At 39.1% G+C, this 14,434-nt stretch overlaps 1 protein-coding gene across 1 annotated transcript; it reads left to right on the forward strand.

Moving 5' to 3' along the window:
* The first annotated feature begins 520 nt into the window (after nt 1-520).
* c16h6orf136 (chromosome 16 C6orf136 homolog) lies at nt 521-13,183 on the forward strand. The gene is made up of 7 exons (XM_041809348.1): nt 521-711; nt 4,406-4,651; nt 5,387-6,088; nt 8,042-8,130; nt 8,223-8,423; nt 8,834-8,903; nt 11,454-13,183. The coding sequence occupies exons 2-7, from the start codon at nt 4,553-4,555 to the stop codon at nt 11,595-11,597; spliced, it is 1,305 nt and encodes a 434-aa protein (XP_041665282.1). The 5' UTR covers nt 521-711; nt 4,406-4,552; the 3' UTR covers nt 11,598-13,183.
* The last annotated feature ends 1,251 nt before the right edge of the window (nt 13,184-14,434 follow it).

Genomic DNA, 14,434 nt, shown 5'->3' on the forward strand with positions numbered 1-14,434 from the left:
TATGTGTGTGTGTGTGTGTGTGTGTTTATAATTCTTTAAGAAAATAAATAAATAAAATGTGCTGCAATACACAAAAATACAATACAAAGACAAAATGATCACAGTGACCTACAGACACGTAACATAAAACAACTCAATTGCACGCCTTATATTTACAGAATATTGCCCACCTTTGAAAATATATATACACTTTTGTCTCTCTTCCGTATAATGGTTTCTGCTGGGGCCTTAAAATTAACAAACCGCTCCTGTATGTCCTCTCAGGGCTTCTGTACAGCCATCATATGATAAAGCCTCATCAAATCAGAGGTAGGTTTCTAGAATAATCTATCATGGATAGTTTTACCATGGATATTTGAACGATGACATAGACTAATATTAATCTCTGGACGTTGTCGTAAAATAAACTGAACTCATTTTACATTACCCAAGGATATTTCCTGGTATTTCTTCACTTTAATCTATCTTCTTGTGTTACAGGGGCAGTCTCAAGATTTCCCACTTCCTCAAAGGCATCATTAGCACTGAGGCGTGTTAGCAGTTAGCTCAGTTAGCCCGGCAAGGACACTCAGGCTGGAATGACATTAGTCTAACTGAGCTGATGAATGGTTAGCGGCTCGTTGGTGGGGTTAACCAACTGGTTATCGGTGAACAGATCATGAGCTGAAGACACGGAGAGCCCCGGCGACTCAGCGCTTTCTCCTGTTTCAGGTAACTTTAACGGTTAACGGTTATTTAACAAGCCGGCTAGTTAGCAAAGCATGCTAACGGCTATCATTGAAAACATATGACAGCCAGAGCTAGGTTAGAGCATATAGGCTAATGTCAACGTTTTAAGGAGATCTCTGAAGCCCCATAGGTCTGATATTTGTGATTAAAATGACGATGTTATAATAATTAATCTAATACTCATTATAATTGATCTAATGGTAACTAATAATTATTACCATTAACGTTTATAGGAGACTGAGAAGTGTTTTAAACTAACTGTCATTATTATTAATACTCATAATTATTGATCACATTACAACTAATGCCAACGTATCAAGAATATACCGATACATTTGATTCTAACTGACGTTTTTTTATTAATTAAATATTCATTTTTATCAATCACATAACTATATAAATAATAGACTGAATGAAAAAAGCTAAAAGTATTGATTTTAAGAGTAATAAATAATGTTATGGTCTGAATGAGGACGTTAATTAATGTTTGTTAATGAATAAATATTAAAATTATCAGTTCATAATCATAACAAGTTGTTATGGTAGAATTATTCTATATTAGGGTTAAATAAATGCACATTTATTGTCAGAATTCATCATTTACAGTTGGAAAAAACATTTCATGAATTTAATCTATTGGCTCTACAATATATAGTATTTATAAATACATTTCCAGTATATTTTATTAATATGCCTTTTTAATATGAGTCATTTTATGTTTTGTCATCTCAGACCCTATAATAAATAGACTACAGACAACATACAAAACATTTTAATTGTGAAATAGAAAATCATGAATACTTTGGGCTGATTTTATGGTTGACATCTTTTAAATAAACACATTAAATTCATTATTTTAAAGCTAAGATGATCACAAAACTTTTGTCCTGTAATGTTTTAGTTTTTAAGTGTCAGTGTACAACCATATTCATGGAAGTTTTATTTAGAATTGAAGAGGTAGAAATAGATTACACCATAATTTATCATTAATGTAACTCCAACTGGTCCTCACAGTCAATGAAATGGTTTGTAGATCTCTTAAGTAATGATAAAGGTCACTTAATGTTCAGTCAGAGGTAGGTACAAACACTTTCCATGACAGCAGCCTTGGAGGAAGTCATATCCTAACCTGAGTGGGCTGTACAGTGAAATATGATCTTTACTTAATGTGAAATAACAGCAAGAGGATAAAAGTCTAAAACCAGGCTGGTTATTATAAGGTGCGACTGAACTAAAGTAAAATCAAACAGCTGTTTATGAATGCAATGTGCAATCATTCTCTCTCTACTACTGAATGTCAGATGTAGTCAAAGCCAAACAACTGCTCTGTTTCATGTTGTTGACAGTTAGCTTGAACCTCCTCATTTTGGCTTTTAGTGTTTATTTTTTTACTCAGTGATTGATGCTTTTTCAGATGTAGTGAAGTATGATACTTCCCCCAAAATATACATAAGTAAAAGTACAATTACTAATTAAAACACTTCTTTTAAAAGTACAAGTAATACACAAAAAGCTACTCCATTACAATAATGTGAGTAAATGTAGTAACTTTCCACCCCTGCATGTCAGGTGGCACAATCAGTGTAAAACTTAAAGTTAAAGAACTACACACCTATAACCGTCTTCATGATGACTTATTTATTTATTTTTTTTAGATGTCAATGTGAAGTAAAGGAAAAAACATATCAAAATAAATCATCAGGGGTGGAAAGTAACCCATCATAATTACTCACATTACTGTAATCAAGGAGCTCTTTTGTGTACTTGTATTTTTATTACAAGTATATATTTTTTAGCTGAATTTTATTGCGTGATCAATCCATGGACTTGTCCTTTTCATGGGTGGGGGTGGTGGGTGGGGTATTGCAGCTGTCACTGAGTGAGAGCCGGGGTTATAACTGGACTGGTCACCTGTCAGTCACAGGGCTGACATATACTGTAGAGACAAACAGCAAGCCACATTCACACTTACAGGCATTTTAGAATCTCCAATTAACCTAACAAGCATGTCTGTGGACTGTGGGAGGAAGCTGGAGAACCTGGAGAACCCCCAAATGCAGGGAGAACATGTAAACTCCCCATAGAAAGACTCTGTCTAACTGGGAATTCAAACCATGAATCTTCTGACTGTTAGAAAACAGAGTTAACCACTGCCCCTCTGTGCAGCTCTTTACAGTATGTACCTGGATTATTTTGTTTTTATGAAGGAATATCAAAAGCAAAGTCAGTTCAGTCAGATCTTTCATACTTTTATATAGTAGTTAGTACATCTCATTTCAGATATCTCAGATGGTACAGTTTGCTTCCTGCACTGCACTACTTCTAACCAGAAAGCCTTCATTTGGATTTATCTGTTTTTGTAGTCTAAACTAATTAACACTCTGTTGGTACTGTAGTATTATATTTTGTTTCTATAAAGAGAATTTTAAGGTTGGTGTGCATGAAGCTGAACATTGGTGATTTGTCTCTGAGATTTTCCTCCAGCAGCACATGACCTTCAGACGACCACATGTTAATAATAAGGGAGGATCTGCAGCCAATCACACATTTATAATCAGAGCCATCATGGAGACGGCTGACTGGGGATTAAAGGGCTACAGTTGCATCTAAGGCCCCTCTTTTTCTGTCTGAATATATGGATAAAAATGTTATTAATCAAGAGGGAAATTGAAGAATTTCAGCACAGTTAAAAGAAAAATGATTGCGTCAGTCATGTTGCACATTGATCCAGTCCTTAGGGTTAAGGTTAGAGTGCTGCAAGGAACATGGGCTCTTAGGGTTAGAGTTAGGGTTAGGTATGCCATTATTTGTTAAGGACAGGTTTAATTTGTATGTTTTTTTCTTATCTTTATGGTTTCGAGGGTTGTTTGACTTTCCGAGTGGCTGCTGCTCCCTCTCAATCACTCTGAAATGTCACTTTAAACACCTCATTGTTCCCATTCTGTGGATATAAACAACAGAATGGAGATTAAGAACACTGCTGAATTCACAGCCACATAAATAAAAAAGAATGAAATATAAAGAGGCCTTCTATCTCTCACGGGTTTTAAGTACAGCACTGTGATCCCAAGCTCATATATATGACTGAAATATCTATAAGGCTCTGTCAGGATGGGTGAACCCAGAGTTTTTCTTTTCTTTATTCAAGAAGTGAAAGAGCCACAAAACCATCTTCACTGCTTCATGACTCCAGCTTATATAAACACATAAACATTAAAACATTTGTCCTCGTGTACATGGTTTGTTATATCTGAATTTACATCAGAGTAATTCATTTTATAAAGTAGAATGTAAAGCAACAAAGAGCTCAAAGAAGCTCAGGGAGCTTCTAGAAAGGGGACTGTTTACAAACCACTCTCTAAAAAGCTGGTCTTCATCAGTACAGAATGGGGGGGGGGGGCAGTAATTCTGACTCAGATGACATATTTTTGACTGTAAAACTCATAGTGAAGAGGCTTCTTTAAGGCAGGTTTATGTTTGAAAATCATAGCATGGTTTCATCCATCCTCAGTGTTAGTATAACAGAGTATCATCTGCATTATGTGAACATTTAGTGAGTGTTTTCTGATGGGGATACCTACAGGAAGCTTATTTACTGACTGAAAACCTTCAGTGTCCTGGTCCAATCAGTGTTCTCTGTTTTGACTGAAGCTCCGCCCCTTCTCTGTGGTTCCAGCTTTGTTTAGGTCTTTCCCCCATAGCTAAGGATCAGTCAGCGTAATACGCTCAGAAAAGACAGCCTGTGTGGTTCATCTGTGTCCTCCTGTGGTTGCCCTGGGTGATGGTCATCTGGTGACTGGGGTTAGCTTCGCCCCTGTGGTGAATGGCTGTGAGCAGAGGGGGCATTGCCTTCTGGGTGGGGTGTGTCCGCAGCCATGGCAGAAGGCAGCCTATCAGCAGGCGAGGCTGGAGTCTCATCCAGGTAATGTACTGGTGTTTCTTCCTATTCAGATTGCTGATTGTGTTGTGCTCTCAGATGTACAGCGCTTTGGACTGTGGAAAATGTATTTAAAAACAGAATGCAATGATTTTTTAATTCTAATAAACTCATAATTTATTCACAATACAGCATTAACAACATATCAGATGTTAAAATTGAGACATTTTAACATTTCATGAAAAATATTACCTCATTTTGAATGTTATGGCAGTAACACATCTAAAAAAGTAGGGACAGGGAAACAAAAGACAAGGAAAAAGTAAGTGGTACTAATGAAAACAGTTGGAGGAGCGTTTTGCAACTGATAAGGGTTAATTGGCAAAAGGTCAGTGAAATGACTGAGTATAGAAGGAGCATTTTAGAGAGGCAGAGTCTCTCAGAAGTAAAGATGGGTAGAAGTTCCCAAATCTATAAAAAAAAAAAAACACTGTGTCTAAAAAAACAAAAAAAATTGGAATATCCCACCATACAAGTACATAATATCAAAAGATTTAGAGAATCTGGAGAAATCTCTGTAAGATAGGGACAAGTTTTCCCTGCAGTTATATCCACAGCTGTTTGAAAATCTGTAAATTTTCTCTTTTAAGCTAATGACAGTCTTCTGAATTCATGATCATGAGTAACAGCCCTTAAATGTCAGACTGCTGTCATTTTGAGAAGTCTTTATTATTAATCTACACTGATTTTTAGACTGGGTTCTTCTTGTATTTCCCACAGCTTACAGGCTCTACGTGTATCCATCCGGCCCGCCCCCTCAGCGGTGCATCATGGGCCCTGTTGCCCCCAAACAGCCTGAGGTACCAGCACAATAAGCAGCCGCTGCTGTCCCACCCGTTCCACCATGCCAGCCAGCCGCAGAGGGGGGGTTACTGGGAGGAGCGATGGGAGGAGCCTCTCAGTGTGTGCGTGCTGGTTGGTCAGGGCGAGTCAGATGGCCTGCACACACTCCTGGAGATCCATCTGCCTGGTCATAGGAGCCCTGGAAATCTCCTGAACCCCAGGTCATCTGAGTTCTGCTTCCCGCTGACCACGGTGGACGGCTGCCGAGAGGATGACATCAGTGTGGACAGCTTCAGGAGGAACCCTGCTGACTTTCTGAAGACAGAACACGGATGTTTCAGAAGTCTGTTTGAAGCAGAGAAGTGTCCCGCTCCATTCATGTATGGATCACACTTTTATTGTTTTCACTGCCCGGGGACGGAGCCGGGAACGGAGCTGGGTACAGAGCCAAGTACTAAACTGGGTACGGAGCCAGGTTCTGAACCGGAGAATGGACTTTATAAACCTGTGGAGCTGCCTCTGCTGCCCCCTACCTTCCTGTGCAGCCCTGCAGAGGGAGTGGTGGGCGAGGTGCACGGGTCTGGAGACAGTGAAAGGGAGGAGAAACTGGCACTGATGTATGAACGTCTGAGGATAGAGGTGAGACCACGCTCTGTTCATTGTACTTTTTATTAACCACAGCAGTGTCTCAAAAGGACTATGACCCTGTTGGTTTTGTAGACCTTTTGCATGCATGGTGTCACTATGACATCACTCACTCTAGTAGACAGCAGAAGTAGCAATGTTACTCCAGTGGAAACATTAGGCTACAATGCTTTTTGGGTCAATAATTACGTTGTGTTCCTGTAAAGCGTCCTTGGGTTTCTTGAAAGGCGCTATATAAATTCAAGATATTATTATTATTATTATTATTATTGTTGAAAGTGTGTTTTGGAGCAACAGAAAGAGACAAATCAGTCTACTTAACACAATTGTCAGTGCCTCTGATTAACTGATTTACTTTGAGGGTGCTTACAAACACAGGAACTTCTGAAGAGTGGACTGAAAAAGGCATTTCTCTGCACACAGGCATTGATCTAAGCACACAAAAACCTAGATGACTAGTAACTGCCAAACTAGTAACATCTAAATGGAGAAAAACTAACTGACTTTGATTTTGGTAGCTACATCACATATTTACGAACAATAACCTCCATTAATATAACTGAAACACACAAAAATGTATGATCTAGCATCATGTCTGCCCTAAGACGGGACTGAGACCACGTATTTCCCTCTAAAAACAGTAAAAACTTGGCTAGACAGTAAACCTGAGTTGTCCGTACCCTATTATTGCAGCCTGTGATTATATAGAATACACATGACCAGACCTTGAAGATGACTGAGAAAAGTCATTATTTCATTTATCTTTGTGTAAGATGTTATAACAAAGATGATGAAAGTTAAATGAGCAGTTTCTAACACACATACAGTCAGTAATGCCATATACGCCGAGTTTAACACATGAATGACACTTAGCTTCACATTAACTCTGTTGGCCCGTTAGTTTATTCGCTACTACCATAATACAACAGCTTGCAACAGCCAAGTAACATCCTACACAGAAACACCGCCAACAGATAGCCAGTCAATAGTCTGTTCTTGACATCAAATTAAAACTGTCTTACCCTGTATTCCTCATAAGCTAAGAAACTCAATTTGTAGCTGCTGTTCACTTACAGCTGTAAAATCTAACCATTGTGGTTAGAACCAGCCTCCTCATCCCAGCTGCTGCATCAGTGTTTGTTGCTTAGCCGTCCGCTGTCCTACTTCGCGAGTATCAAAATCCTTCCACACCATCAAGTTTTCTGTTGTTTTGAGTAGTTTCAAACTTCCCTTACAAAGTTTGCTTGACATCCAACACCTTGATGGCATGAATATTCATATTTCTCAAATTAGCCATGTACTGTGTTACACAGATAAACAACCCTCAGCTCTGAACAGGGAGTAGACCACTAGCCACATAAAAAAGGAGGATGTAGCATGACTTGGAGTTGATATCAAGCACTGCTAGAAATGTATCTAAAGTCAACACAATATAGCCTATAGGTAATTATTCACTATTTGTTTATTAGATGGTTGGCATGTTTTCCAGACAGACAAATTTGGTTGTTCATGTCTTTTGTAGGGAATTTGTGAACAGAAGTGTTTTTTTAGCACTAGCTTTCAATACATAGAATGTCTGTTTTGCTATCCAGGTGGAGGCAGGACTAGGTGTAACAAACTGTGTGAAATCACATTCAAAAGATCTATATACCTTTAAGGATGACATCATCTTCAAAGGATGACATTTCCATCCTTGCCTTTTACATGAAGGCCAGTCTAGGCCTCCTATTATTATTCCAGTCTAACCAGTACCCCACAAGATTTGTTGTCTTATACATCAGCATGTCACTGGACATCACTTTGGTATCTGAATGACAAAACTAGATGGTTATTGTAAGGTATAAAGGAGCATCTAATGAGGGAGGTTCACCAGTATTTTATTCTAACCAGAGAACGGCTGACAAAAACAGATTGTTGTTATCATCTTTCTGTCTTCTCTGTTTTCAGCTGCCGAGTTTCTTCATAAAGAACCACGACTACAGCCTTTACTCCAGAGACCTGGAATTCATCAACGGACTGCTCAACACCAAGACCAGGTGAGCCCTGTCTGCACCTCAGCATGTTTACCCAAACCTTTAACCCCTGAGTCACTTCCTGTATGACATCATGATCTCTGAATGTATTGTAGGGGGCGGGTAGTGTACCAGCTGACCCTCTCCCTATGGCGTGCCCTTTGTATGTGCTACTATGCCAACGCTGAACTGGAGGTGTTGAAGCTAACAAAGCACATGGAGGATGGCACTATTAAGGCCCGCTGGAGAATCAGAGGCCTCCCCTTTCACGTTCTGCTGTTGCGCTTCTATCGCAAAGACAAGTCTCAGCTGTTCAGGTAACACCGACAACCATACATCATCCCTTTAAAGACTCGCCTGTTCAGGTAACATCAACAGCAGTGTACTGTCTCTTGAAAGACTCGCCTGTACAGGTAACATTTAGTGAGGCAGTAGCATAAGATAAACTTACTAGCTAATGAATAGTTCATGAAAAGTTCTTGGGGTAAGAGCATTTGTGTTTAGGGCTATTTTGTTTATATTTCAACAATAAAAATAAAAATGATTGTTAATTTTTGACCACAAAGTATAACTTTGCTTTGTGTATATGTCCCAGGGGGGTTCAAATTTTCTTAGATGGGGAGGGCTCAAAGAAAAAAAGGTTGGGAACCACTGCCTTAGAGGACCCACTTGTACAGGTAACCATTAATATTAATAGTATATCCTAACCATGCGTGATGTGTTCCAGGTCATACGACGCGTTCTCGACGTTTTACATTGGACAGGATGGGCTCATCCACTGTCACCAAGTAGAAAAGGTGAGAACACATTACCTGGCCTTACCTGTTGACCCCATTTCTTCTACAGTGGTGTTCTGAGTCTTTTCCATTTTTGTTCTTGATAGATTTATTTAAAGTTCTTGCTGTCATTACTCCCAGCCGAGTTTTTTTGCCTTTATTGTAGAGATAGGACAGTGAATAGAGGTAGAAGCAGGGATGAGAGAGTGAGAAATGAAACACAGACAAAGGGCCACAGCCTCCTGTGCGTATGGGGCACGACTTAACCTCTAGGCCATCTGCGCCACCTCCCACTTGTTTTAATGAAGGTGAACTGAAGGAGGTTGGAGCAAGAAAGCAGCCAGATGTCAGCCAATACAAAGCTAATGTTACGGTAGGCTAATTATTAATACAACTTTTGAGATTGGGATTGAATCACTTTGGGGCCCAACCTCTAGTGGACCATAAAGGAACTGCAGGCTGTAGTTCTTTAGGGCAAGCTGCACATAAGATGGTTTTTAAACCTTAACTAATTTAAAACCATGGTAGATCACTTACATGAGGACAAAGTCAGCCAAGTGGTTCTCAACCAGTGGGATGGGACTCAAAAGTGGGTCACAGAGCTGTTTCCAGTGGGTTGTGAAGAGGGATAGGGATCAAAACCGGGGCCTGTAAAGACCTGGTTCTTTATTTTTCAAATACCCAAAAATCAATAACTTTCTATGTTATTGATACTGCTATTGAGTCTGACAGGTTCTGTGAAGGCATGTAATTTTATGATATCACTGGTGTAAATACATACAGTGCTTAACAAATTTATTAGACCACCCTAACCCCAACCAAAGTAAGGTTTATGCCACAGCTGCCCTAAATTAACAGCATTGGTAATTACCAAAATCATTTTTTATGTTTCTGCAATGGTTAATATACCAATATGTAGAAGCTCTTTAACCCAAATGATATTTTTAATGCTAAAATATAATTATTATTGTTATCCACGAGTTTTCAGATTTACTGATTTACAAAAAACTGAAAAAATAGTAAAGCACATTAATATTTCTTGATTAATATATCAAATTATTTATTTGCATTCCTGAGGAGAAAAATGAGTTTTAGCGGTTGAATGTTATGCTTGATTAATTTCTGACTGCTCAGAGAGGCCCAGTGAGCCGGCCCAAATTTGGGTGAACTCAGTTTGAAATTCCTCATTCCTGTTCAAAATAGTAAAACGTGGGGAGCTCACTGAAAATGAAAGAGTCCACATTAAAGCACCTTATGATGCCGGATGGTCTTTGAGACAAATATGACAGGTGGTCTAATAAATTTGTTAAGCACTGTACATCAGTTCTTGCAAGGGGAACATGAGCTAAAGCATATCAGCATTGCGCATCAAATTAAACCAAAATGAGGTTCCCTTAACTATTGGCCTGAAGAAAAAAAGACTAAATCTCCCAATAACATGCGTTGATATCTACCTGGGCTCGATATTAATGCCCAGGTGGATATTTAAAATGGAAAATGAAACACAATAAAATGTATTTGACCCCCTCTGTAACTTTGTGCCTTTTAACATGTTGTTTTTCCTCCTGTCTCTTAGTTTAATCCTGTTTTGTTCCTTTAACGGTCCAAACTGAAATGTTTTTCTTTGAAGAAATTTGCACGGTTTATGTTTTTGAAGTTTGCGCCATGAATTCTCAGTAAGAAGGTGGTGATGGCCCCCTAGTTGAGAACCACTGCACTAGATGATTCAGATGGTAAGACCAAACATTTGCTGTTTCTAGTAACAATTTCACAGGGGAGATTCCACAGAAACCAGATCTCACAGAAATTTCAAAGGAATAACAAAGATGGAGGATAGCTTATGTTGTTGCCTGGTTCAGCACTTGTATTATAGCCTTGGTTTCTTTTTAATATTCTGAGCTGTATACAACATCTAAGGCTGACACCACCTGGTCTGCTTGTGCTCATTGGCTGTTGTGGGTATGAGGTAGCATGTTTGATACTGATTATTCCAGATCCAGGGAGGTTCAGACTTGATGAGGAGTAATAAAATAATCATAATAACACCCGACTCCTGAGTATAAATTAGACAAAAAATGAGACCCTGAGTGGCTGGTGGGTAGGGCTAATTCATGTAGTGTGTAGCCAGAGAGATGGGCATGAGGGCTGTTTCGGTTTTTCATCCAACATATAGAGATCAGTGAATCCATTGTTTAAATAAAAAATGTGAAGATTTTTGTTCATCCTGATGATGCTCATGTTATATTCATTCTCTCTGTCTCTGGCTCTGTGCTGACAGTCCTGTTCATGGTGGTGTATGGTGTTTGATGTTCTTCTTTGCTCATAACAGCTCACATAATATGAAAGTTTCTGTTCATTGTGCATGCTGGTGAAAAGAACTTGTCTCTCTCCTTGTATAAAGGACAGATGTTAGAAAGTACAGCTCTGTTTCCACCTCCTGTTGGCTGCAGTGGGTGCGCAGTCTTTCCCCTTTTGGATCCAGTTTGTCTGTGGTGTCCTCTCAATGGCAAAGTTGTGCTCTCTGAGTCTAAACCAAGTCTGTAGTTTGAGTCTCTCTCTCTGTCTCTCCAGGTGATGCCTGCTCGGCCCCCCATCCTCCCAAGGGTGCGGTCTCTGCTGGCGGGGGCGTTGGTGGCGCTGGGTGTACAGGAGCACCGCCCTGCTCTGAACCTGCTGCCCCCCCTGCTGTCCACTCTCAGACACAGCAGGAACTGATTCACTGGGGTCAGAGGTCACATAGAAGATGTTAACATGAAGCTATGTGTGCTAACATGTCATCACGTCCCCTCTATAATGAACCGCAAAGCCCCGCCCCCTGTCAGAGCTGCTGTCTGTGGTCATAAACGTGATGTAAAGAACACAGAGATGACTGGACTGATGAGGAAGAAAATGCATGCATGTCATAGGAGAAACAGGCAGATTATCATTAATGACATGACAGATGGTTAGATCTAGCCATCAGACACCATTTACACCTGAATCAACATCCATTGAGATACCAAGTAATACTTTGAAAACGGTTTGATAGTGCTGACTGCATACAGAGGTGGTCTTGGATGTCTTCATCTGGACTGGATCAGTTTAGTAGACACAACATGCATTGAAATGCTTTAGCCCCATAATTGTCCTTTGTTAGGAACTTTTGGCAAAGTAGGTGGAACTGGTGAGGAGTAAGGGTTTTCCTCACCAGTTCAACCCAATTTTTACAAAAGTTGGCTTCTATTTGGCAAAAATAAGGGTAAAAAGGCCCCAACATCCCCAGCTTCACTAACAATCTGTCCTCTTCCTCTGACGTTTATGTCATCCTTTGAAGATGATATCATCTTTTGAAGTTGAAGTCATCCTTTGAAGATGATATTGTTTGAAGTTAATGTCATCCTTTGAAGATGATATTATTCGAAGTTAATGTCATCCTTTGAAGATGATATCATCATTTGAAGTTGATGTCACCCTTTGAAGATGATGTTATCATTTTAAGCCTTTGATAGGCTTCTAAGTACCATCATTTATTGTTTACTGCATACAGCATGTAGTGACTGTTCAGCCTGCTCAGCTGCTCAGGGCTCTGCAGCACATCACTCCTTTAAAACACTTCCAGTGCACTGTCAAACAGAGCAAATCGCTCTGCACCTGGAACGCAGCACAGGTGGAGGATGTGGGTTTTGTGTTTTGAACATGCTAACACTGTTAGCAGCTCTCCTTTCTGTCAGACATCATGAACCAACCACAACGCTCCTTACAGTCTTCTGTTAGCTCACTACTGCTCTCATGTGTGACAGTTGAAGATAAATTTATTACTTTCAGGATACACACTAGAGTCACCTGTAAAAATCATCTAGTGACTACCCCTCCAGTGTTTGGGGGGTGCAGCTTAATTTGAGACTCAAACAGGCACAACTGATTATTTGTCCAAATAATTCCCAAGCAGGTGGTGCCACTAAAAACAGAAGTCGTAGACACTGATACTGGGTCATTGATGGGTTCTAATAAATGCAGGTAATTTACTGCACGCTGTCTTAAGTGCACAAATAAGTTGGTGACATTTGGACAAGAGGGTGAAGTGGAAGAGGAGTGCCTCCATCTCTTTAGTCCAATTAAAACATCCATAGACTCCAGCCAGTGGCACTTCCTGTACATGAGCTGTACATACTGAGGCTTCCTTATGTGTTGATCTCCTTTAAACAGCAATAAGCAGCATGCTGTACCATCACAGCACACACCTGTGTGTGATCATACCTGTCTAATCAGTGTCTTTGTGTAGCTGCAATTACTCACTGTGTGAATAAATCAATAAAGCTATGATTAACAACATCCTGTCTCTGAATTATTGATTATTAACGGATAATTGAGCCACTTTTGACCAAATCTACCTTTAAAAAAACGGTGCTTCCCAAAGTGTGGGCTGTGGCCTGCTGGTGGGTCCCTTCAGGTGGACCATAAAAGGTCAACTACAATAAACAACCAAAAGTCAAATTTTTAAGATTTAAACTTCCAGAAGTGACAAAATGCACGCAGAAATGGACTAAGATATCACAATTTTATCAGAACCGGTGTCACATTTTAACTGGTGTTGGATTATTTGGTGGCATTGGTAAACATTCTACCACGCTTCTTACACGAGTTTACCAGTACCTTTGATAATATTTATGTAAATAGGAAAGATTTTGTGGAGCCCCAAAGTTTAAACATTTAAAGAGATGAATATTAGAAAAAGTAGTGAAAAAAAATCTAAGATGATGGCTCATTGATTTTATTTTCATACACTTTCTTAGTAACAATGTCTTATGAAAACTTAGCATTCATACTAAAATTATCTGATCATGAAATAAAAGGAGGTAAATACTTTAATAAAGACTGGCCTTAAAAAATCTGAGCCACTGCTGGATTGATGTAACATAATTATTGAGTGGGTAGCTGACCATTTAGAGCACAACCATGGACATAAACTGATCAAGACTGTAGAAGATGGAGATCAGAAAACACACAGTTGAGCTGCTTGGATAACTTCCTGAGACTGCTGATACCCTGACCCGGCAAAATCAACAGAAGATGGATGGATGATTGAAAAATTAACTTACATATATTATAGATTAATTTTACATACAGTGAAATATATCCAGCCTTTTCTTTCTTTTAACCCTTATGATAACAGCTCACAGCTGATAAAAATCTGATTAAGTATGATAAAATAAATATAAAGCCAAGAGACCAATTTAAAAAACAAGGATTTATAAAACACAAATGTCCAGCTGAAAAGTCTGTTAATTTATTAACTCAGTACTTTGTCAGGCCTCCTTCTGCATGAATAACAGCATCAATGTAGCATAGCATTAGGCCATGGGCATTTATGACTGTACAATTTCAATGAAGATATTAACCAAAAAGGTACAACATACCTATACTATTTTATGAGACATTAATATAAATCATATTTTATCACTATTTTTGAGTTGATAATGTGAACTATACATAAGAATCATGGCAGAAGTTTGTCATAGAATTTAAAGTAGTTCCTAGTTTGTGTGTGACAAGGCATTTTATTATAAGAATAA

Source organism: Cheilinus undulatus, linkage group 16 (genome assembly GCF_018320785.1).
Source record: "Cheilinus undulatus linkage group 16, ASM1832078v1, whole genome shotgun sequence".
Lineage (NCBI taxonomy): Eukaryota > Metazoa > Chordata > Actinopteri > Labriformes > Labridae > Cheilinus > Cheilinus undulatus.